General features: G+C 34.7%; 1 protein-coding gene across 10 annotated transcripts in view; it reads right to left on the reverse strand.

Annotated features, from left to right (window-relative positions):
• Positions 1 to 24245, reverse strand: part of LOC128190892 (enolase-phosphatase E1-like) — a 27936-nt gene continuing 3691 nt past the window's right edge. Inside the window, exons 2-13 of one of the 10 annotated variants that reach the window (XM_052863189.1) lie at positions 23991 to 24071; positions 21009 to 21072; positions 14295 to 14447; positions 12929 to 12971; positions 12446 to 12491; positions 9884 to 11602; positions 9410 to 9445; positions 8397 to 8540; positions 4605 to 4667; positions 4136 to 4180; positions 2750 to 2892; positions 1 to 1685 (exon numbers count right to left, since the gene is read on the reverse strand). In XM_052863189.1, coding sequence (XP_052719149.1) covers positions 1511 to 1685; positions 2750 to 2892; positions 4136 to 4180; positions 4605 to 4667; positions 8397 to 8540; positions 9410 to 9445; positions 9884 to 11602; positions 12446 to 12491; positions 12929 to 12971; positions 14295 to 14447; positions 21009 to 21072; positions 23991 to 24071 — 2712 coding nt within the window. In that variant the 3' untranslated portion in view covers positions 1 to 1510. Of the gene's footprint in view, positions 1686 to 2749; positions 2893 to 4135; positions 4181 to 4604; positions 4668 to 8396; positions 9275 to 9409; positions 9446 to 9883; positions 11603 to 12445; positions 12492 to 12928; positions 12972 to 14294; positions 14448 to 21008; positions 21073 to 23990; positions 24072 to 24245 lie in introns of all 10 variants that reach the window. The other 9 variants (XM_052863120.1, XM_052863131.1, XM_052863143.1 and 6 more) reach the window with 9 other exon arrangements.

Here is a 24245-nt window from a genome sequence, read left to right on the forward strand (position 1 = left end):
TTTTTAATGAAAAAAGTTTATTGCAAAAGTCCTATGCAGTAATATTTGCTACAGCTTGATAAATTTGGGTCAAAAGCACATATACATGTATTTTTGGTGGATGTCGAAATAAAAATGAGGTGTCCAACCATCAATTAAGTTATAGACAGTCCAGATTGTCACCTGATCCAATCAAATGTATGTGTCCTCGTGTCACATGACTTTGAATATCAATATATCATAAACTCAAAAAATAAAAAAAAAACTAAGCAGGCATTTATTTTACACAAGTAACATTTACATTCAAAGCATTTTAAGAATTTATCCAAAAAAAATGTAGCAAGTTGTAATCTTTTCACTTTTTTATTGCATTTGATAATACTATATTTAGGGGATGCATAGATTTTTTTAGCATGCACTTGAATAGTTCATTGGTCAGATGCATACTTCTCTGGAAATTTTCAGTGCAAACTATATTTCTTTTGTTTAAAGAAACCAGGAAATAATTGGAATAAACTAAGACATACATTAAGTAACCTTTCAAACCTGTCTTTAAGACAGTCTTTGGTTTATAAGTTCTACAGAAGTGATCTATGACAATATCGAAAAAATAATGAGCACATTTGATACACATGACCCATAAAATAATATGTAAAGTGATAATTTAAAGATCAGCTAACACTTTAAATTATTAAAAAAAATTGCACTCTTATCACACTCTTTAGCATAATATACTTGACGTACATGTGTAGTATATCACATTCCATGCATTTTGACTGTAAAGCCCATTAGAATGACCTTGACACCATACACTTTATTACTGAATGTTTATGAAGTGCCCATGCACTCTCTCATACAATGGAAGACAAAAAACATGCCTGAGATCTTGAACAAAAAGAGACATTGGGCTTTATTTAAAAAACCTACCAAATATCATAAAAACTCATCAAGATGACCGAATTTTTTTTCTTCTATGCAGGCATGTCAATTTACAAATGTGGTTTCAATAGCGACATGTATATACATGTACAGTGATTCCTGTCAAATCAAAATGCATTGAGAAAAAATAATGTAATAACAGTGTGATTAAAAAACGGACAATCTCAGACTGTCTACAGTATGTTGGTTTAACTAGGTGTCGGATTACACTGGTCACACTGTACCCTTACAAAGTCCATGTGGTGGTGTCAATTATCTAATGCATTAACGTATGCATGAACAATATTTCATAAGGTAACAGACAAAATATATCAAATAGCACTCTCTGGTGGTGTAAAGAACAAAAACAATTTTTATATCATGACATAATTAAACAGCCATCAGAATTGCTTGTTCTGAATAGTGATTATCTCCCTTCTCATCCTCCAAACACATCTTTAAAGTTGCAAATTTTCATTTCTTTTTTTTCATACAATGATAAATATGACTTAAAAATATAGGCAAATGAGAAATTGGCAATATTATATATATTATACATTAATACACAAAAAAAAAAAGTTTATACAATTGACAAAAAATAAAGCACGCAACATTAAGCGGTGGGCTCGGGCACAGTTTGTTTTTCTCCATTAGGCTGGTCACCTTGCCAACGCTTTTTGTATTGTTGGCGCCCAAATCCCTCATCATAATTTCCTTTCCTAGCAAACAGCTGCTTGAAATGATTTGTGCAGTAGATGACTCCTTCATTCATGCTGAACGTTTTTGCCCTAAGATAAAACAAAACAACAAAATCATAAGTATAGCCAGATACTAGCATTTATTAAATGACAACCTTTTCACAGTAATTATGAATAAATTGAACTGATTAAGACATTGTTATGCATTAATAAAAACAGTGATTTTGTGTTTACTACCTTGTAAAATACATATATGACACACAGTAAAAAATAACATTCAAATCCTATAATATAATTCCAAGTGATTTTTGGTGATTTTGGAAGCATGCTTACACTTCAAAATTTGAAATGAACAATAGCATGCTATTATATTAAAACACTTTCTCAACTTTCAAATGCATTCACACACTCTCTAAAAACCACTCGCATGCAATCTTAATTTCTCTAAACACTAGTTTTAAAAATTCCTGAAATATTTGGTACATGTACGAGTAATCCTACACACTTAAAAGGACCTTTCACCAAGGAATACACAAGGTTACTTCATTAAGAACTATGTAATGACAATGTTAACTAGATCTTCAGTTCAAAGGAGACAGGAAATCATTGATTTAGTAAATGGGGGGAAGGAGAATAAACTCTTCTGGGAAAGGAAATGCTCTATTACATGGGCTGCATCCTGCAGGCTCTAATTCTGCTGTACTGTTCTTAGAAGCCGTCTTACCAGTACTTGCCCTTACTCTCCACACTGTGTTTGAATTTGGTGATTCATTTTACTGATCTCAATGTTAAAACTTCAGGATTTCTGGAGGCAATGAACCAGAGTTTTCTTATCTTTCTAAGTGGGGAAAACTCTGATTGACTTACTGCAGAAATTTCATGTTTCCTGTTCAGAATAGAATTCCTAGTACTCTCTACGCTATTCTCTAATATGTACATGCTATACTTGAGTATAGGGTACAAAATTCAAAGTTTGCAAAATAAATAGCACAATGTATTTTTTCTGGATAAACATAAAAGAAACGTAACAATCTGGATTGCTACATCGTCTAGTTGACCTGAAAAACCGACGTTACGTGGCAAATTTCTCTTAACCTGCGATAAAAACATAAACTGAAGTGAGAAAAATGAAAATCAGTGTATGAATATCTTACGTTAATCGTGAGTTACAGTGGGAGCATTTAAAACACGCCCTGTGGTAGCAGTTTTTATTCATTTCTATCTTCTCCATGGCATAGACTGTTTTCTGACATGCTGCGCACTTCTCCAACTGAACGGCAACAAAGGGACTTTTGGGCTGCACAGAAAGAGTTATAAACATAAACATATAAACAAAATCACAAGCAGCAAACTGCAAGCATAAAATCTTTCAATTTCATCAGCCATGCTGTTACTGTGGCAACTGAAGGGTTGCCAGTGCTAATAATATCGAGTTATTTTTTAGCTAAATTATAAAAAAGTGAGTACTTTAACTTTACACCAAGATGCTTGTTAAAATAATCAAATCAAATGCAAAAAAAATTTAAAAAATTTTGATTAGTGTTAGAAGTGCATGCATTAAAAAAACCCAAGTAGGATGAGAACTGAAAAAAAGAAAAGCGTATACATGTACATGTATATATTTAATGTATATGTGAGGAAAATGATGATGAAACAGATTATTGTAATTTAGTGCAAGATTTGTATTTCCCTCACAGTATCCTGTTTGTTGGATATGGTTCATGAAAACATCAGGAAATCGGAGATGACTCATGTGTTGATAAGTGATAAGGGTTATCTACAGAAAAAACGCTACCTTTATCTATAATGATTTTTTGACAGATTTTCGTTGAAAGTGATGAAGAGCGTGCTTTCTATAACCAGTCAGTAATTTCACTATTAGATACAATAACTATGTGGAACAAAAACCCTTTCAACCATGTGTGGAATGTCTGATGAGAGTAAACTCAGTAAAGCTCAAAATTGTTGTATTGTATGCCTGGATGTGCAAATTTGATATCCCTATATAAAAGGGCACTGATCCATAATTGTAAATAATATGTGGACATGAGGTCACTGATAGGCTATAGGATACATAAGATTGGCTAATTCAGATCCCACAACGAACATGATTAATCAAATGAAGATAAAATAGTCCATGTATTTGTGTGTTGCAATGATGAAACACCCCCCCCCCCAAAAAAAAAATACATGTAATAATAAAGAAGTAAATGGTAGATTATTTAAAATACAAGAGTTATAATAGCCCAATACATCAGAGACAGGCCAAGAATATAAATAGTAATTATATATGAATATCAAAGTCAAGATGTACACTGCATGTGTAAAATACTGGACAGAAAGAAAACCTGTATGTACTTGCTATGATTGGTATAGAGGGGACTATAATTGCTCGAAAGTTGGTACAGGTTGATACATAATGAGAGAGATCAATATATATATATGTAGAAGACTGTCTGGGATCACACCACTGATATATTGCAGCCAGTGATTGACACCTATTGATAGCTGCCGGCCATGCGTGTCTATAGCACACTCACATTCGCCTCATTGTCAGCGGTGGGAGCCCCAATTGACTCATCCTCCTAAAAAAATTGTTCATATAAATGATAGATGATATTTATATCTCAAAGTTTTAACTCTTGTGGTTACTTTGTTGTTTGATGATAATCTACATGATCAAAACTAATAGCCGAGAGAAGATTTGAGTACACAGGAAATCCTAACAGAGATGAGTGTATGGTATATGATGAGTAAGGAGGTCAGAATGCTATGGTATATTGTATATGTCCCAGCCAAGTATGTAAGTATACACAAAATATGGTAGAAAGAAGAGGGATATCTAAGTGAGGTTAAAAAGAGGTCAAACTATGTTTGACCAAGTAAAAAAAAAACTACTAAAGACAAATTAGAAGAAATTAGAGGATATAACTACAAAAGTAGGAAAATAAGTCCCCAAACTAAGAATTAGAGTTAATTGGAACACCTCGTGTGGAGAGAAGAACTTACTGTTCCTACAGACGAGGGGGCATTTTCGCCTCTCTCTGGCGAATCACTGCTTTCCTCAAACATCTGCATGGGCAAAGAAAAAAATAATCATGGGTTATATTAGTAACACACAAACAGAATGCAAACCATGCAAAATAGCTATTCCGCCAGTAATAATGGTCAGATTATAGTGTGTCATCTGCTGTACATAAATAAATCCAAATGTCCAGTGATTTTTGTCTGTAGTAACATCTTTGCCTACAAAGCAGTTATGTTTGAATCTACACTGATAAAATAACGGTTAAGGCATTTGTAAAATATTTGTGTGAAATCAAAGTCTTTTTATTGTTGAATCACAAACACATGGCAATCTTTGCTACTGCATGTTGAAACAGAACTATCATTATAATGAACTAAGAAGCTCTTCTACAATCTGCAGATTATCTCAGATAATCCCACAGAGTTATTCTGCAGACAATCCTACCCATTAATTGGTGAATAATCATCCATGCATGTGCAGACATTAAACCTAAGACATAACTCTATTGATCTGCAAGATTGGAGTAGTTCAGGGGATGAATTATTAATCATATCTAAAAATAGTCACGGGGGATTTCATGGACAAGATAATAACAGGTGTTCCACACATCTTACAATTGGAAACCCTAATGTGTAATTTTATGGTTTGTTTATGCTTCTTAAGGCTTTGTGGTACTTTATTGTTATTATTCTAACAGTAAAATGGGGCACAAGTATTGCGAGAGGTATCACCGAGTACAAGTATAGTTCCTTTTAGCCAGTGAAATTATTTAGCACTTGTTTCACTCACTAAGGCTCAACATAAATTCCTTAGCTTTTTGCAAATGCATGCCCAGAATTTTTCGAGATGGACAAACTCAACAGTGCATCATTCATAACCCTCTTCTTGATGAATTGCCATACCATAAAGAATTCAAATCTAGCAAATAAAATTTTAAGAGTCAAGTTCTTCACTTATCTGATATCTTCCGCATCTAATTTACCAGCAGAATCTCTTTTTTAACATACATATCAATTAATGTGTCGTACAGAAAGTTACCATGGTAACTTGCTTCCATATGCCTAGTTTAAATAAATGGAATATATGAAGTTAAGCGCTTTCAGCACTTTGACCTTGCATTTGTAGCTCAGAATTTACTCATTAATATCTACAGTTTAGACCAGGTATGTAAACATCTCTTGGAGTTGTTGATATAATTTGTGAATAAAACCATGAAAACAAGTGGAGAACCCATTGATTTTCTGAATCTTCCACATCATTTACTTAACTACATAATTAAGTTCAATGAATGGAACTTCAATCTGAACTTGAAATAACTTACGTTAAAAACAACATACTTTTCTTTAAAACAGATTTTCTTGTCATTTCCTTGTCAAATATGTCACAAAAGAGAAAACTTTTTTATTTCTCTTGTCCTGAAACTCCCTGACATTAAAACCCTTTTGTCATGCAAGCAATGTATTACATGTACAATTAACATTGATTATAACATTGCACCATTAGTCTGAAACATCCTGAAATAGAATTATAGAGCTGAGGTTTTAATTTATCTTAATTTGATTGTTAATAAAAGCTACAAGATGTATGCAAATAGAACACTGTACCTCATCATTGACTGTTCCTAGACTGTCTTCCATTTGTAGGGAGAATGTGACCCACTATGCTTTATTTCCGTGTGGCTGAGGCTTTTATATATGCCCACCCATACAAAATTGTGTCATATACAATGACCCATTTCCTTCTGGTTTTTGCAAGTTAGCTATATGATTAAAGTGTTTGAAAAAATAGAGAGGAGAGGAGGAGTTCTTACAATAGTGTTTGAGTTATCAAGTTCTTTTTCATTTATTAGACCACCCTTCAATGAAGGGGCTAAACAAGCTTGGTCATTGTTTTTCAACCAAATTATAAATATGTCTCTTGTACAACAATGCATGTTTTGTAAAGTTCATATAATTGGCAACAGCGCAGACTACATGCACTTTGTGACTTACATAATAGTGTACTAAAATACACTCATCCTTAAGAAGAAATGAGAAACCTCCCTTTTGTGACATTATTGTACTGTCTTTTGAAGTAAAAAATGAGATTTTAATCTTCAATATATTGTTTTCCAACAGCATGAATAAGCTAATTTAAGGGCCAGCCTGTGATATCTGGTAATCATGAGTGCGAGTCTGACTGGTTTTTTTTAAAAACAAATTTCAACTTTGAAAGCATGGCTATGCATAATACTTAAAACACTTTTTATAACCAAATACATGTACTACATGTACTACAAATGTTGAAAATTCTAAATCTGCATACAATATTCTTTTATTTATTTAAGATACATTCAAATGCTCACTGACTGAGGGTAAATTAAAACAAAGTTTATTTTCTATCAGTCTGAGTTCAGTACGATATGTCTCATACTATAATAGCTGTGTACTTTGCAAGGCATTTCCTCTTCCTGTTTGTAGTCATATTTCCTGCCTATACATGGAGTCATTACATGCTGAACTAGATCACCCTGTCTACCCACACAACACCAGCCTCACTGTGACAGGTCCCCAGCAAATGATAGTAATGGACTATTGATTATAGAACCCTCTCCTCCCAGCTGCTAAGCACAGTATGAGAAATACTGGATCAATACCCACAAACACAATCAAAACATGCAAAACCCTAGCCTAACCCTCCATTTCTCAAAACTAGCTGTCTGCTTTTTTTTTTTTGCTTTCTTTTTTTAATAAAATTCAAATTCACTTCAGGTTTTAGCCACTGAAGTGCAGTGTTGTCCTGGTGATTAATGCAAAAGATACAATAGAATGCCCCATATTCCTGCATTCATTGATTTTGAAATGTCTGATGAGGAATCATAGACGAACTGAATGCACTGTAATCTACACCGAGTCTAATTTCTCTTCCATTTCGATCATCATCTGAGCAGATTACTTGCTGATTTTTTGTAGAATAACACGAACTCAAAAACCGCATGCTAAATTACTAGGTCATACCTCCCCTCCAATGTTAGATCTTATTTTGCTAAGATTTCTTTACTAAATGATCTGCTTTGGGGAGTGTATTTCATTAGCACAAAATATCTAAGATATAGTTTGGCTCGGGGCAACTGACTGGGAAATCTAACACAAACTTCGTGTGTCAGTTTAATTTTCCACAAAGTTACACCCTTTGTTAAATAAATATTTTAAAAGCATGCTTGCAGGTGAGTGTATGTGCAATAGAAGATCTTCTAGCTATCCAGTAAATTATGTATAATGAGTCAATGACCAGATTGTAATTACACACCACCTAAAATATTGCGTGAATTTCAGACACTAAACTTTAATTTCAAGCCATGAAGATCTACCAGTTATAACCTTGTCCATGGGATAAGTATGGGTCACACATAACAATGTTTGTTCATGCACCAATGAAATTGAAAGAATTTTCATTTAAACAATGAGATATAGAATCACAGACTTTTAAAATTTGTGACTAAATTTAAAAATATTTGACTTGAGTGTAAAACCAATAGAGCAAACAGGATTATAATGTCAAAAGTCAACCCTTCACTGACTGAATGGAATGATTAAGAACTATTGTTCAATTTATATGATGTGTATTAACCAATACATAATTCACACCTATAAGCTTATACATTTTCAAATAGAAACAATAGCCTATGAAATCCACATGATCAATAAATATCCGTCGTGATCGCATGGAATAACCCAGTGAATAGAAATCAGATTTTTTTATCACTTGCAAAGAAGAAAAAGAAGCAATATTACCTTGACCCTCTTTTGAATAGCGGACATTTCCGTCATTTTAAGAGAAGAACTATTTGAGTCAGGAGCTCCGATCACTCCTGTGCTCCCCCACTCTAAGTTTTCCACTATGACGAGTTCATAACACACCGGATAATATAAAGCGGCCTAGGGGCCACTCAAGGGTGAATTTATTTCATTACACATCAGAGAGCACACAGGTCATGCAGCTTTATATAGGAAGTCCTTATGTAAGGGATGTGTACATCTCACCACCAAAGATGATTATATCTCATTCTAAACACAAATCCCCTTTGACCATGAACACACTTTTCAGGTTTAATTGATGGTGTATTGATTGAATAAACAGCTGTGTATTATAATACAAGGGTTTAAGTTTTGTTGCAGAGACTTATAATACACAGAAATTTTGCTTATGCTGCAAGAATTTGCTCCAACTGATAAATATGTTGATAATTATAAGTGAAGCCAAATACAAGGTAATGATTATGACCATTGTGGACTTTATTTAACCATTGGACTGTTTCCTGCATTATTTCTTATTTATAACCATTTCATGTCTTTTTTATTTGTTGCTATAATGTACGACCACATTAATGATTCTGACCATTTGTGACCTGTTATCAGACTTTGTAAATGGACAGTGATAAAACACACAGACAATGAGCTCAACCCACTCTCTCTTCAAAAATCTGATGAATGCGGTAATAGATATAAATTCAAGAAATGATACCCTGAAGGATATATTGGTTTACATGTAGCTGTCATTGAATGCTAGCCACTCTGAATAGTTCACTTTGCATACATCTTGACTAGATTAGATATTAATAGATTAGTTCACAAAAGCCAGCACCTTTGATTTGTCCCAATGAGGCCATCACCTTAAAGAAAATATTTGATTGCTTAAACAGCTGCAACAGAATGTAAAGCTGCTATAATTATGTGCAAGGATGTGCACAGCACAGAGTGTGCACAGAGCATGAAATGGGAGGTAAATCTTTAGAGCAAAAACCCACCTTCTTCTTTGGGCTCCGAGGTCCATCTGTGGAATCCTAAAATACAAGGCCAATGGAAACATGCATGAAAACTAGCAAATACAATTGTACGGTACTTCAAATACTTCAAATGCTCAAAATACCTGCATGATGCAAAGTAAGAGACAATAATCACGAACACGCCTGGATCCTACTTAATCAAATTCTTAAAATGTGCACTAGCACTATCAGGCAGTCATTGTTCAGAGAACAGAACAGCAAGAGCAACCACTTCTTCCAAGCAGCTGTGTTATAAGGGACAAAAAACCCTATAAAACAAGTCAGCTCAAACAGATAAAAAAAGATAAATTTCCGTAACTGAACAAAGGGCCAAGTGCTGCCAGGAAGAGCTGGTGTTACATCAGGTACAGCTGGTGTATCTGATTAATGATGACGTAGACCTGTTAGAGAGAGGGGGTAAGGTGTAAGGGAGCTAACTCATCATGCATTACTCACCCTCCTGGAGATGGGCTTGGGCACTTCTTGGGACTTCTTGGCCTCATCCTGCACGTTTTTGAACTTGCTGATGAGTGACTTGCTGGTTCCCTCCCTGGGCAGGCCCTGCTCCCAATCCGTGTCTTCCTCCCGGGCGATGTCGTCACGGTGACTCGGGTCATTCTCATATATTCCTGGTGCCTGTTGTTCTTGGTACTGTCCGGGCAAGTCTCGGGGATGAACACTGCTGTTGGTTCCTGCTGGGGACTTGGGACTGAGGGGACTCTTGATTCTGGGCTCTTCTCTGGGCGGGGTGAATTCCTTGTATCTTGGAGAAGGAGAAGCTGATTTGCTGTGCTCGGTTTCAAGCTGTTTCCATTTTGAAACCATATTCTTTGCATACCCTCTCTCTGGGAATTCCACTGTTCCAGCAGATGGCTCTTCTTCTCTTGCAACACCCTCCCTTCTCTCTGGGTTGTTTTCCAAAATTCCACTCTCCGCTACTCTCTCCTCGTACACAATACCTTTGGTAGGGGTGTTTTCATACACACCTGACTGAGGTGGGGGAGTGAACTCCTTCTTAAGTCTGGGGGAAGCAGGTGAGTTGGATCCTGAATGCTGGATTTCTTTAAACTTGTTCAACAGATTGCGGGTGGTTCCCGTCTCAGGCATTTCTTCCTGATATACATCGTATGAGTGGACAACATCTGAACGTTCCTGTGGTTGATTTTCCAAAACTCCAGAGAAGGTGTCTTGTCTGGGTGGAGTTAATTCCTTCAGTTTATTTGAGGGAGACTTAGCTGGTGAGCCTCCACCTTTCTGAATATCTTTGAATTTAGAAATAACATTCTTAGCATAACCTTCTTCTGGTAAAGGTTCCTCGTAATATTCTCCAGATTTGACGATGTCTCCACGATCCTGCGGTTTACTTTCATAAACTCCTGCTTCCACCTGCCCTTCATACTGCTCAAACGTGGTTCTGGGCTCAGACACATACTCCCCTTTAGTCAATCTGTCTGGAGTCAGCTCCTTCTTTTCTCTAGGTGAAGTTGACTTAGTTTGTGACTGGTAATCTTTGAATTTTGAAACCAAATTTTTGGCCATCCCTTGCTCTGGGAGTACTTCCTGTTCATGCTCATACGACTTGACAACCTCTTTGTCTTCTCTAGGCTGACTTTCGAAAATGCCAGATTCTGTTTTCCCCTCATATTTCTCAAATGTTGATCTGGGCTCACTTACATATTCTCCTTTGGTGAATCGATCTGGTGTCAGTTCTCTCTTTGGTGAAGGTGGCGGACGATTCTGGACTTGCGATTCAATTTCCTTAAACTTGGCCAATACATTTTTGGCATAACCTTGCTCTGGTTTGACATCCTCCAAAGTATCATATGACTTAACCACTCCTTCTTCACTAATTGGTTGATTTTCGAAAATGCCTCCCTCGATCTTTTGCTCGGGTTTCTCTATAACAGTTCGGGGTTCGCTGATATACTCTGAAGGTCCAGTGCCTTTGGGTGGGGATGCCTGCCTTTTCCCCACCACTGGTTTAGCAGACTCTTCCTGAATCTTGGCGTATCTCTGCAGAATGTTCTTGGCCATGCCCACCTCTGGTAGTTCCTCCCCTATGTTTTTGGGGTCGCTCTCTCTGACGACCCCTGGTTCACGGACTGGCTCATTCTCGTACACTCCTCCTTCCACTGACATAATCTCCTCTTGGACTGTGGGCTTCCTAGCAGAAGACTGAGAAGGAAATAAAAAATAAGAATAAATAATAAAAAGACACCAATCTCATAATGTAAACGTATTACATTTGGCCATGTATTCTATTCAGCGATTTTTTTTGCGGAAAACGAGATCCACTAAACAGGTACATTGCCAAATGTAAAATATATACTGTAGAAGCAGAAATATTCATTGAGGATTTAATTTCGTTATTTTCGTTGGCAGTATACATATATAAATCAATGAAATTAAATCCATGACAAATTTTTAACCCAAGTACTAATGATTACAAAAAGATTAGTAATACGATATGATAAAATTATATGCCAATGAAATTTTATTTGGTATAAAATAAAGAAATTTTGACCCAACGGAAATATGTGCTTCTATAGTAGGCAGATGAATAGGTACTTCCAAAAATTCACTAAATCATATCCACGCTAACTTGTTGAAAAATCATATTCCGCCAAATGTCGTACATGCTAAATGTAGTACGTTTACAGTACTAGTATATGGAATGATAAATGGATAATGAAATTGAAATCCTTTCTGACCACACATTCAAGTAAACTTTAGACCTTCCAAAAACAATTCAGGCAGAATTTTTCTTTACTTCATTTTTCTGAAGGAGCAGGGCAGGTGATTTTGACAGCTACAGAGATTTCTTATTTAGTTCTAAACAATGCAAGCATTCATGATATAAATATTTCTTTGCAAATTAATCAAAGGGCTAATTATATAGCTATTAAGCAAGTTATGAAATGTCAAATGTGTATTCTTTTCTAGAATATGACCTGTGTATTCTTTTCTAGGATAAACACTAATAGTGTGTCACAAGTTTGTTAAAAACAGAAGACTCACCTCCTGTGACTCATGGCTGACATCTCCATTCTCCACAACTGTTGTCCTGTAAAGAGCAGAAGAAACAAATTAGGTAATACAAATAAGCATGCAAGAGTTGTCTCTCTTGCATCAATTATTACACACTTTTATATCAAGCAAGTCACCCTGAAGGAAACCGATAAATTAGCTTATCTAATATACAAATCATTTAACATTTAATCATGCATTCACCAGTTACCAAAACTATTAGACATTTGGTCACATTACATGACTGCATTTTTTACATAATGCTACGATACACACGGTAATATTTGCCCCCGTTTTATTTTGCCCCTTTTGCCCTTGGCAAATTTAAGACTGGGCGAATTCCAAGGTATTGCAAGTTTTTTCAATGAAAATAGATATATTTACGGCTTGTAATGATAAACAATATCCCTATTAGTATAAGTACACAAGCAGTAGCTAGTGATCAAAATTCTCAAGAATGAAGATTATACTCACGTCTTTGTTGTTGTTTCTGTGGTTTGACCAGTCCCACTGTCCTCTGCAAAACAAAAATAAACCACATCAGTATTGCTGGTGCATAATTTTTAACAACTTGACAAAATTGTCAAGCTTTTATATATCTGATGTGCAAACTGATATGTTCTATAGTTCTACAGAGAAACTGAGATAGTCATATCATATTTGTAACTCAAACCTAATGAACCTTGAGAAAAGGTTCCATTAAGAGATCAAGAATTTGAGCTGAGATTAAAAGTGGAATAACAAAAAACAGAAATTTATGGTCTGACCATTATGGTCCAAAATAAGGACCAGATCTATTGTGAGAAAATATATATTATATATACATACAATGACATATATCATATGGTCTACAACATTAATGTACACACTAAATATATACATCTTCGCTAGCCAAGGGTTTCCATTCCGCTATCCCTATAAACCCTAAGGTTTATGGTAAGCAGAGTGGACCGAAAATCCTTGTCTTGCAAAGATGCTATATACAATACATTTACAGTAATCTCATATTAAATGCAAGTTAAAGTACCGTATATAACAGTCTGCATCAAGAATATTCAGAAATCAATCTGATTAAAATCAGATCCTCGATGCTGCCATTTATATGATATATGTCGTCGCGACACATCATATAAACGGGAGCATCGAGGATCTGATTTCAACCAGATTGATTCGGAAATGTATAAAAAGAAATTGTTAGCTCTGTACACAATACAACAGTTATATTGTGGTTTTATTTATAATGGTTAGCATCAATCTTTGTAGATTTGATGAATTAAATTTACTGTTTTCAGGACAAGTAACTTCATAAACAATGATCACATCAATAACATTTGTTGGCCCATACCTAATGAGTGCTTCATTTGATGCACATTTAATTTCATGGATCGACTCAACAACGAAATCCACGAAAATTAATGTGCAACAGAAATTGATAAAACCACTGCAAGTAGCACACTAATAAGCTAGAAAAGCAAAACTGGTTGTATTCCTGTTGGTTGTATTCATATTGATACCATACACCATACACATCATAAACCATTCACTGATTTATCCAGGGAATAAATGTATAGACCATACATATGCCATCAGTTGAAAAAAAAAAAAAATTCGGAAAACAAACAAACAACGGCTACCTGAATAACAACAACTTTGGAAGTGATCGTAACCCAACCAGCTACCGATATACCTACATTATAAGGATGTACCTTCCTTGTTCCTGCCTCCTAATTTAAATCTTTTTTTTATTTAAACATATTTTATTGAATAAATTCAATAGATTGGACAACAGGCATATATAGCCTAAGTATATCCTCTCCTTCCTGCAGCTTCTATTACTTACCCCCTTCCCAGAAATCATGCACCCCACTCAGACGTCTTGTCTGTCCAGTGCTGCTTGTCATATGATGGACGTACCCAGAGTACCAACTGGACCTTTTAGAGACCTGAGTACCTGCAGTAGCTTGCTCTGTTACACTGTCGGACTCCATAAGTACTAAGTCAATGAATCTCCAACTTGTACATTTAGTAAGATTCAAGATTCCTTGATTTACAATTGGTAGATGATGAAATATGCAATTTCAAATATCATAATAATCCCAGAAAGGTATCTCCTGATAAAAATATTCCAAGTTTCTCAATGAAATCCAAGAAAGAGTGAACACAAAAAAGGAAATACTTCAAAAATCTTTACAAAAAACTGTATTGTGATAAATAACACCACTGGTTGCATCACATACTGACAAAGTACTTGTGGAACATTCTCTTTAACATATGGAGGAGATTAATTAATCTGATGCTGAGCTAACAGACGGAGGGTCAGCCTCTCTGTTTAACACAGTGTGGGGTTATCTCCCATAGATTTAGAGGATCGTCTGATTGAAGCAGGTTAGTATTTCATCTGTTATCTCTATGAAGTAATAATAACAATGAAAACTACTACTATTCACAAAAAATTCACACAGAAAAGATTAAATAAGAGATATACAGGTACTTTCATGTAATGTCTACTGAGCCAGTGTTACTCTAGCTAATGCTGAAACCCTGCCCCCCTTTTCATTGTTCCTCGATCAGAAGGATCACCTCTTCTTTGATATTGTTTTCAGCTGATTTCGTTGCCTTTTTCATACATGATTTAATCAGTATCTATAAGTATGTAATGCAACATCAAAACTATGCCTTTTGTTTCATCCTGCCTTTCCTTTTTCCTAAATACATTTGTCTATTAAAAGCTCAAGCACTTTGTGCCTTCAGTATGGTATATATATTATATTACTTTGCTCAAGCTGTTTCATGATGTGGGCTGGAGAGGAATCTTTATGTGAAACAAAAGCTAAAATTGTACAAATACATCAATACTGAAAACCAGTGTTCAAAAAACGCTGCTCCTAATTGAATTTTATTGCGACATACAGGACTAGCCTGAAATACTGAGTACTGTATTCCCAAGGTTCTCCCGAAAATGTGGAGGATAATGCATGCCCACCAATTGTTCTAATTGATTGTCTGGGAAGAGCTACAATTGTACTTAATGAAAATCTGTTCACATATAACCTGTTCATTCTGGACCAGATCTGTTCAGTACTTTGAAAAGACAAACAAGACTTCTGTTGTGTAATACATGTACATAGCAAGTATGACAGATGGAAGCTTAATCAACTTAATGTTTGCTTTCATGTTCTGTCAACAACAATAAGTGTCATTTATGTTAATTGGCAATCCCCAAAAGATTCCAATAGTTTCAATGGATTGAGCACTATATCTACAGACAGTACGCTCGAGTTTTACAAAATTTAATGAACATGAACTAAATGTACAAACATTCCAATGATAATTCTAAACTCTGCATCTCTTGTCTAAATCTTTCAAGGAAATTGAGAAATCCTCCAACCAAAACAAAAAGTAAACATACAAAAAAACTACCTAAGTAAGCACATTTACTTCGAACACAGTACTACATTAGGAGAGCGAAAAAAAGCTTAGAGGATGTCAAAATGTCAATTTCTCCATTACCTTCATCGGCCATGATAGAGAACAGTTGTTCCCGTTCCTTTTTGGTACGAGGCAGGGAAGTGGTTCGGAATTGGTGAATATATCCATTGTACCAGGCGGGAAGTCCAGCTTTATGACCCGGCGATCGGAGGCTTGTCATGTTGATATGGAGATTAAATCAGAGATGACCCACAACAGACATTGCTTACATCTAGCAAAAGAGACTACCCATCAACCAAAGGTAACAAAAAAGTGGAGAAAATTCCTTGTACTTCAGTAAAACTTTTGAGATAAGCCTGGACGCTAACTATGTCACTGCAAATAGACTGTTATGTCCTTTACACCGTTTGTGGCAATACACACAAATAAAAGTCCACAGAATGGTTGATCGTGGCTGCTGGCTGAATGGTCTGAGCCCCTAGGCTTTAGATTACAGTCTATTCTTACTCAATACAATGACAGTAGCCCCACCTCAAAACATCCACAGCCTGGAATCACAGCAGTGTTGTTAACAGTCACTTATCAGTGTGTTGAAATTCACTTCATCAAATGCTATGTGCAGTCACATTCAGAAGGTAATAGAGTCTTGCAGGTGTATAATGGTGGACAGCCCTTTGGTTGAATTTCACCCTGTGTTATAAGGTCTCCCACACATTAATGGCAAAGATAATATGTAGATGGCCCTCCACTGTTTAAGATTCCATTCTCATTCAAAATGCTAATTTGTTGACATGAAAAATGTGTCTCCTTGAAATACCGACCATTACTCAGGCAACATATGTACATGTATACAAGGGTCCATTTATATTTCTTGGTAAGTAATGGTAAATCCTCTTTCTGTATTGATTTCAAAAAGTGAATACAATATGTTCATTACGTTTATCACCAAATGCTTTTACAAAGATCTTTCAGCATGTGTTAGAAATCACTATACAACTGTCCAACACATCATAAAAACCCCAACCATTGCAGATCAATGATCAATATTTCAACTGAACAGCTTTTTAAAATTTGTACTGGTTTCCTAAAGGATATTTTCACAATCCTAATGGACGAAAATGTACTTAGAACAAATATCACTGAAACTGGCACTTTGATGTATGAAAGAAAATCCACTTCCTCAAAAATTAATGATGAAAGCACATGATATAATGTACAAATAAATCATATGGTAAGCTTTCCAATGACTTCAGTACCTCACAGAATGCGGTACCAGTGTTGTAAACTTTACCTGGGACAGGTGAAAATTTGTGCTAGATAAGAGACTGGCAAAATCTCTCCCAATATGAGATATTTGCTTGGATATTTCATGAAGATGAAGAATGTAATTCTACATGTATTTCAACTGCCAAAATTATATTTACAAACATCCAAAACAAGTTGTCAACTTGATCATCATTCATCAGTATGTTAAAGAACTCCTTGAATTGTCAGTTACAACAGGGGTACATTTACTGCTCTATGACCCATAGTCTTTGCAGAATTTTTGGATATAGAATTTGAGACGCTGGTTACATCACAACAGACAAATTCCAATATTCTGCTGGTAACAGATAATACATTTGAGCTAAGATATGGTCTTCCTTAGATTTTTTGTAAAGCTTATGGCTAGAATAAACAATCCGTTTTTTTCATCTCTAGCAGCTATGGGTTTATTATTTTTATTGAGTACTTATTTTAAATTTTGACAAGCTTTAGTTTAAATGAAAAAACTTGCACCTGACCCTTATTTGAGGTGTCCTTTAATGGTCAATGGCGAGATGAACTCCCTGTTTGTTTGTTTTTTGTACCTTTCATATGATAAACATTCTCCCTCTGGGAATTACAAACTGTGGGAAAGTAGTTACCAGTTGTCATGAATATTTTAAAAATCCTTAAATCAGTGAATGGATAATCCTAAATGAGTCACTATAATGATAATTGAAAATCTCATTCCCAAGCTTGATTTCAAAGTTTTATTGGTGTATTCACATTGATTCAAATTTAACATTAAACAGTTTTAACTGAATTGCATATATACTGCATGTATATACATGTACATGAAATGCATCTATGTAGCCTTGACCTTTCATTAAACGTGAGAGTGCATTTTTTTCAACAGAACCATTGTATCTCTATTTCTTTACTAAGTTTACTCACAAACCACTAATCGTATAAAAGGCCATTGATAACACTTCAGTCTAACATGCTATTTAATTGAGTTTTTAATAAACACTATATTGAATGCAATTAAATAAATATCTGGCACAAACTAACATATACCAGTACATGGTTCCACAAACACCGGTTTTTAAATGATGAATCTCTAAGACATTGCAACAACTTCCTCTTTACAAATAATTAAATTACCATAATTACCACAGAAAAAGTATGGTGTATTATTGAATGCAAATTTGTGGAGATCTGAAGAGGTTTTTACTGAACATAAAACACAGTAGGAATACACGTTCATCTGACTCACAGGTGACAATTCAGGTGAAATTCTTGAATGTGTATTTCAGAGGAGCAAGGCACATCATTACTCCATTACACACCCCCAAAACATTTCTTAACCAAACATTCTCACACTTCATGTTCTTTTATAAAAACATATAATGCTTTACATACACAATTAAACATACTGATGAATAGAGGAGGGCTAGTGAACACAAAATCAATATGCCACCTGTTTTTAGGCAGGTCAATTAATGTTGCCAAGAAGTTCTAGACTAACCTTGCTCAAACTCTACGTCCCCCAACATACTAGTTCCGTGATTGAACACACCATAGAGCCGTGAAAGAGGTGTCACCGCACTAGTAATGTTTCCAAACTTCTCAAATCCAACTTTCTTTTTCAAAAGTGTAAACAGCAGGTGATAATCCAATTTAGAATTCTAAGTCTTTTAAATTCAGAAACGACCATTCAAAACACGGCTAGCCATCCATGCAGTCAAGTGAACTGCTATGTACATTTTTTTTCTTGAAAGGTGTAGGCTAAATTTGACAATAAGGTTGAACTTTGACCTTACCTAGCCCCTTAGGACATTAATAATTGATAATCGATCCATTGATAGATTCATATGCTTTCAATGAGTGGATTACCCATTGATAAGATGTAGATAAAATGTGTATTGCATTTTTAGTGGACTATTTGCAGAGCTTTTGTTTGTCACAAAATTGTTGTACAGAAGTGATCTGGATGGATTGATAATTTATTCCAGGTCCCCTTACACTAGCTAAAACATATGCATGAGGGTTATATATGGGTATATATAAAATCAATCTAGGCCAGTGAAAAGTGAATAATAAAATGTACTACTCAGCAAATCTTTGAAAATGTCAACTTGTTTACACTTAAAACCTATGTAGCCAATAAGGCGAAGGTGGAAAAAAAGCAGGATAAAGTGAATTTGATTATATAGCCGTAAAAACTTTAAGCAAATAAAAAACACAAGGTGTTTGAGGTTTTCGTATATAAATATGGAGGGCAGGTCTATGCCTGCATGACTATCGTTGTGCTCTGAACTACATGTATTATACTGGCTATAATCACTATCATTTCATTGTGTTGTGTGGAAAACTGCAATCACAAAATAAAGTTGGTATGCGCAAAGATAATTATGTAATTCTAACTGCACGTTCTCCTTCATTATCTTATCTATGATGTTGACATTTCTTTATCATCTGAAAATGAAACTGTCCAAAATTTCCGAACATGCAGGTGACCTACATGTAAATTAAGAGACACATTAATTTCTCTTGAATATAAACTAGATAATGTAATTATAAAACCAAATTATTTATTAGACTTATTCCCTGGTGCATGTACTAAATGTCTTTGTTTTATGACTTGATGCTGATTCAGAAGCATGCAAAACATGGCATGTAAGTACTGCAGAAACTCTACCCTATCGCCTACACAGTCTGACACTGTTGGGAGCATGCATCCAAGGAGATGAAAGATTTCATCGCAATGAGAATGTGCCTCACATTTATGCAATGATTTTTCAAAATATTTCCCTAATTCAGATACACTAATTCTAGCAACTTATAGTATCTACTGTAATTTCTACTCTTTTCATTTAAAATCAAATTCATATAAATCAAAGTCGACATTCTTAGAAACTTTTTGCATAGAAAAACTTCATCATAATTACTGACAATCATTGCAAAAATCGATGCTGTGGGGATGATTAACAAAACTTATCCTATTTCAAATGTGGAGATGAGGAATTTCTACAACAATTTCACATCCTCAGTCTCTGCAGCTTCTGAACTCTTGAGTTCTCTCCAAGCTGTGTTCATCTGAGGTTTTAATTATTTCCAGCAGATTCATTTGTTTCACGAATTTACCAGCATTATACCCACTCACAGCACAAAACCCACATACATGTGTCATATAATAATACCAGTACTTGGAGCTCACTCTGACAAAAATCTCTACTACTCCCATATTGTATGAGATTCTTGGCTCTAAGTTCACATCAATACAGTATACAATTAAACTTTGGTATCTCGAACACCGATATCTTGAATACAATGGATATGTCGAAGTGATTTGTAAGTCCCAAACACTTTAACTTTATGTATTTTACCCTTGATATCTCGCATACTCGGATATCTCGAATACTCGGATATCTCGATTTTTTTTAACCAGTCCCATCTAGTTCGAGATAACGAGGGTTTGACTGTATTTGTAATCATCCTTTTAAATATTCTTACTTAGTAAAACCACATCTATAGGAAGAATTTCAACTAAAGCAGTACATTGTATAAATAAAGAGATGCCCGTCTATATTGCTATTTTCAACATCATTGCTGACTGGGTCTGTTTCCCTATCACTATTACCGACAGAGTAAGAATACAACCAATTCCTGGATCTTTCCAGCTGATAGTTACATGGTTTTTGAGAATCAATCAATCCTGTCTTCTGCATTGATCTCTTGTAAATAGTCAGGGATTGTAACATGATACCACAATTGTTACTCACCTTAAAACACAAGTCTCTTTCTCAGTCAATAATTTATCATGGTACAAAATACTACAATATATGTATCATTGAACAGTACTGATTTTTGTACTTACCAACTCTTGTCTCTTCTTCTTTGGTTCTTGTGGTTTTCTGTCCTTTTGGTCCCTTTTCTTCTTCCTTTGAAAATTTAGAAGAAATGCTTAGTTTTCCCTTTTGTTCTGTTTTAGAGGACTTAGATGCTACTTTAACCTTCCCCTTTTCTTCTGGTTTAGCAGCTACATTGCCCTTAGCTTTCTCTTCCTCCTTAGATTTAGATGCTACAGTACTACCAGAAATCTTTTCACTCTTAGTATCTTTTGAAGTCTTTAAAGTTACTGAGGTTTTTCCCTTTTCTTCTTTTGAAAACTTAGATGAAGAGGATGGCTTTCCAACAGATTTCAAAGAAGCTCCAAATTTTGAAGCCATAATTTGCAATAAAAATTAATTTCACGACAAAATCACAAGGAAAATAATGTCCGTAGTTAATACACAGGTTAATAAAGTCAGTCTTAATAAGCAGTTCCTATGAATTCACTATAATCTGTACACCTGAACTAAGCACTAGTATTCACTTTCCTACTTTCTGAGATCCACTGACAAGACTTGTGCACAGACACATCAGGAGAGAAAATATTTTGTTGAAAGGGGCTTCAAAACAAGCTATAAATAACATTCATCATAACTATCTGTTGAATCCTTCTTCTGTACTCTGAGCCAGTTGTTACCAGATCGAACTATACCTCCTACAGTACCCCAGAGCAAGGACTTTTCAATCAGTAAGGTGGAGAGTTTTTTTTTATTAATCCCTAAGAAATGAGGAAGCTATGGGGAAGTGTTTGCCTATGTTTCTGATCAGTGCCCCGACATCAGCTTGCTGAGTGATGCTTGCCAAAATCACAAAGGGAGACAACTACCTTCTCATTTAATTATCTTTACATCAGGTGAATGGAATGTATGGAGGCTCCCATTAGGATGCCTCTCACAGATTTCTTCTTTTTCTAATAATCATGCCAACATAAATTGATTTAAAAAACTCCCTTTGCTGCTAAATTCAAAATTTTTAAAGAATTCAATTACATTGCTGTCTAAAATTTATTTGTTATCTTAACCATTTGCAGCTATTTGTTAATAAATTATTCTAAGAGTTCAGAATTACCCCTAAGATCCCAAGCCAAGAAAAATTATGGATGACATAACACTTGTATGTTACAGTATCAGGTAACGGTAGTTACACTCCGAATGTCAGAGTGATGGAAGGAGTAAGGGGGAAGTAACTCTCTTGAAAAACATGAAAAGGTATGTACACTTATTTTGTTAGAAAAGACTTTTATATATTAAGTTAATTGTATATAAAAATATTGATAATGAAGCAAAGAATTGAAAACAATTCTATTAAAATGTGTTTAAATGTATAATGCATATATCAAGATGATTATTAAGAAAGCAAATTAAAAATACTGATATGATTGATGCACACTTTCTTTATACATGTAATATTTTATAGCATCATCAGTTTAGGCAGAATATTTAGAAACAGAATATGTGTATAATTTTACCTAAAATATGTGAATTAGGCACAAAAACAAATCTACTTCAAAAGCATCTGATGTAGATATGCAATGTGATCCATAAGTAAGCAATTCCCTACTGAAATCCCAAGATACATGAGGCCCATGGGCCACATCACTCACTGTTTGAGTTACAGTTCTGCAGTTACTGGGTTAATTTTTGTTTTGTGTGGGATTAGATTCATGTTATACTTTTCTGCACTTTTCCCTGAACTGAAATATAGCAAAACAGGAAAACATTTAAACTGATAGATATTTGCTGAATTTTTGTGATTTTCTCACAGCAGTGGATATTTAGAAATTGAGACCTTTCATGCAAAATAAGCTTGACATGATGAATATGCGATACCCAGTCCTATAAATTTAAAGTCTTGTGTGTTGCACAACCTTGTATAATACCTGTTAGAAATTGGGGAGAAATCCTTAAAGTTTAGATGTTTTAGGATTTTGAATCCCAAAAATGTTGTTGATGTGTATGTGTTGATAAATAATGTACTTTAATTGTGTTTGTTTCTCATATTAAGAACAATTAATAAATGTAGTTTTAAAGCCTTCATCTTCATTGAAAACAGATAGACAGTGGAAATGTAGATAATGTTACACAAATTATTTGAATATTTTTGAAAGATTTTTTTCTAAATGTACTTTAATGTTGATCTCTATACAAGAACTGACAAGTTTAACAGATAGCATCATCCAATATATAATACCAATAGATGGGGTTTTTTTGGCTGAGATTTATTCTGACAAGGCTAAGTCTATTCTTGTAAAATAAAAAAATTGTAAATTCATTCTAAAGTTTAAAATCCTTATAAGGCGCCACAATCACCTACCTTTGAAGTACAATAAGCCACAAAAAATCCCAAAGCTACCAACATGGCTTTAGAGTTTCTACCTTCTACAGCCTTATATGTACTTCATTGTACACGGAGAAAATTAACGCCTATTACATCAATATTTCACATGAGTTTTGGACATGAACAACAGAAAATCAATTCAAATCATATGTTACATGAAATGTGCAAATATGGTCCAACTTTGATAAAAACATGTATTGACAAAAACCCTGGACAATGCAAAGCGAGGCTTTAATTCAACATTAATCCATGCTAGGGTTCAGTTAAGTAGTAATCTAATTAATTAAGTCTATGGCTACACTAAAAGTCAGGTAATCCCCTTATATCTTCTATTTCTATTCTTACATTAGGATCTCTTATCTCTTTTCAAAAATTTGTTTGCCCAAATATATCCTTAATGTGAAAAATGGTTTATAATGCAATTATTTTTGCAAGTTAGTTTTATCAATAAAGCATCTTTGTGTCTGTTTTTCTTCTAGTTATCTGTCATTCTTAATTATAATAATATAGGCGGTTAGTTTTGGTTTCTTTGTTTATATACACATCTAATAATGATGTGATATTTTCAAACTAGCAGAAACGCATATAGTGAGCTTAATTCAGGCATGCATATATTCTGCTGCATACTTACTAGGCTTGGTTCATACACAAATTGTCTCTCTTGCATGGAGTTCGGAGACAAGATTAGGAATGTGGATGACTTGTAGGTCACCTATAGACATGCGAAATTACAACAAAAACATCCAGGATAACTCAGCATGCAACAATCACCATTTTCTTAAGTGCGTTGTAATGAAACTAACCATGCTAATATATGCTGTTTTGACATAAAAAAAAAAATGATGATAATGATGATGATGATGATGATGATTTCTTAACAGGACAA

The sequence above is a fragment of the Crassostrea angulata genome, chromosome 1 (assembly GCF_025612915.1).
Source record: "Crassostrea angulata isolate pt1a10 chromosome 1, ASM2561291v2, whole genome shotgun sequence".
NCBI lineage: Eukaryota > Metazoa > Mollusca > Bivalvia > Ostreida > Ostreidae > Magallana > Magallana angulata.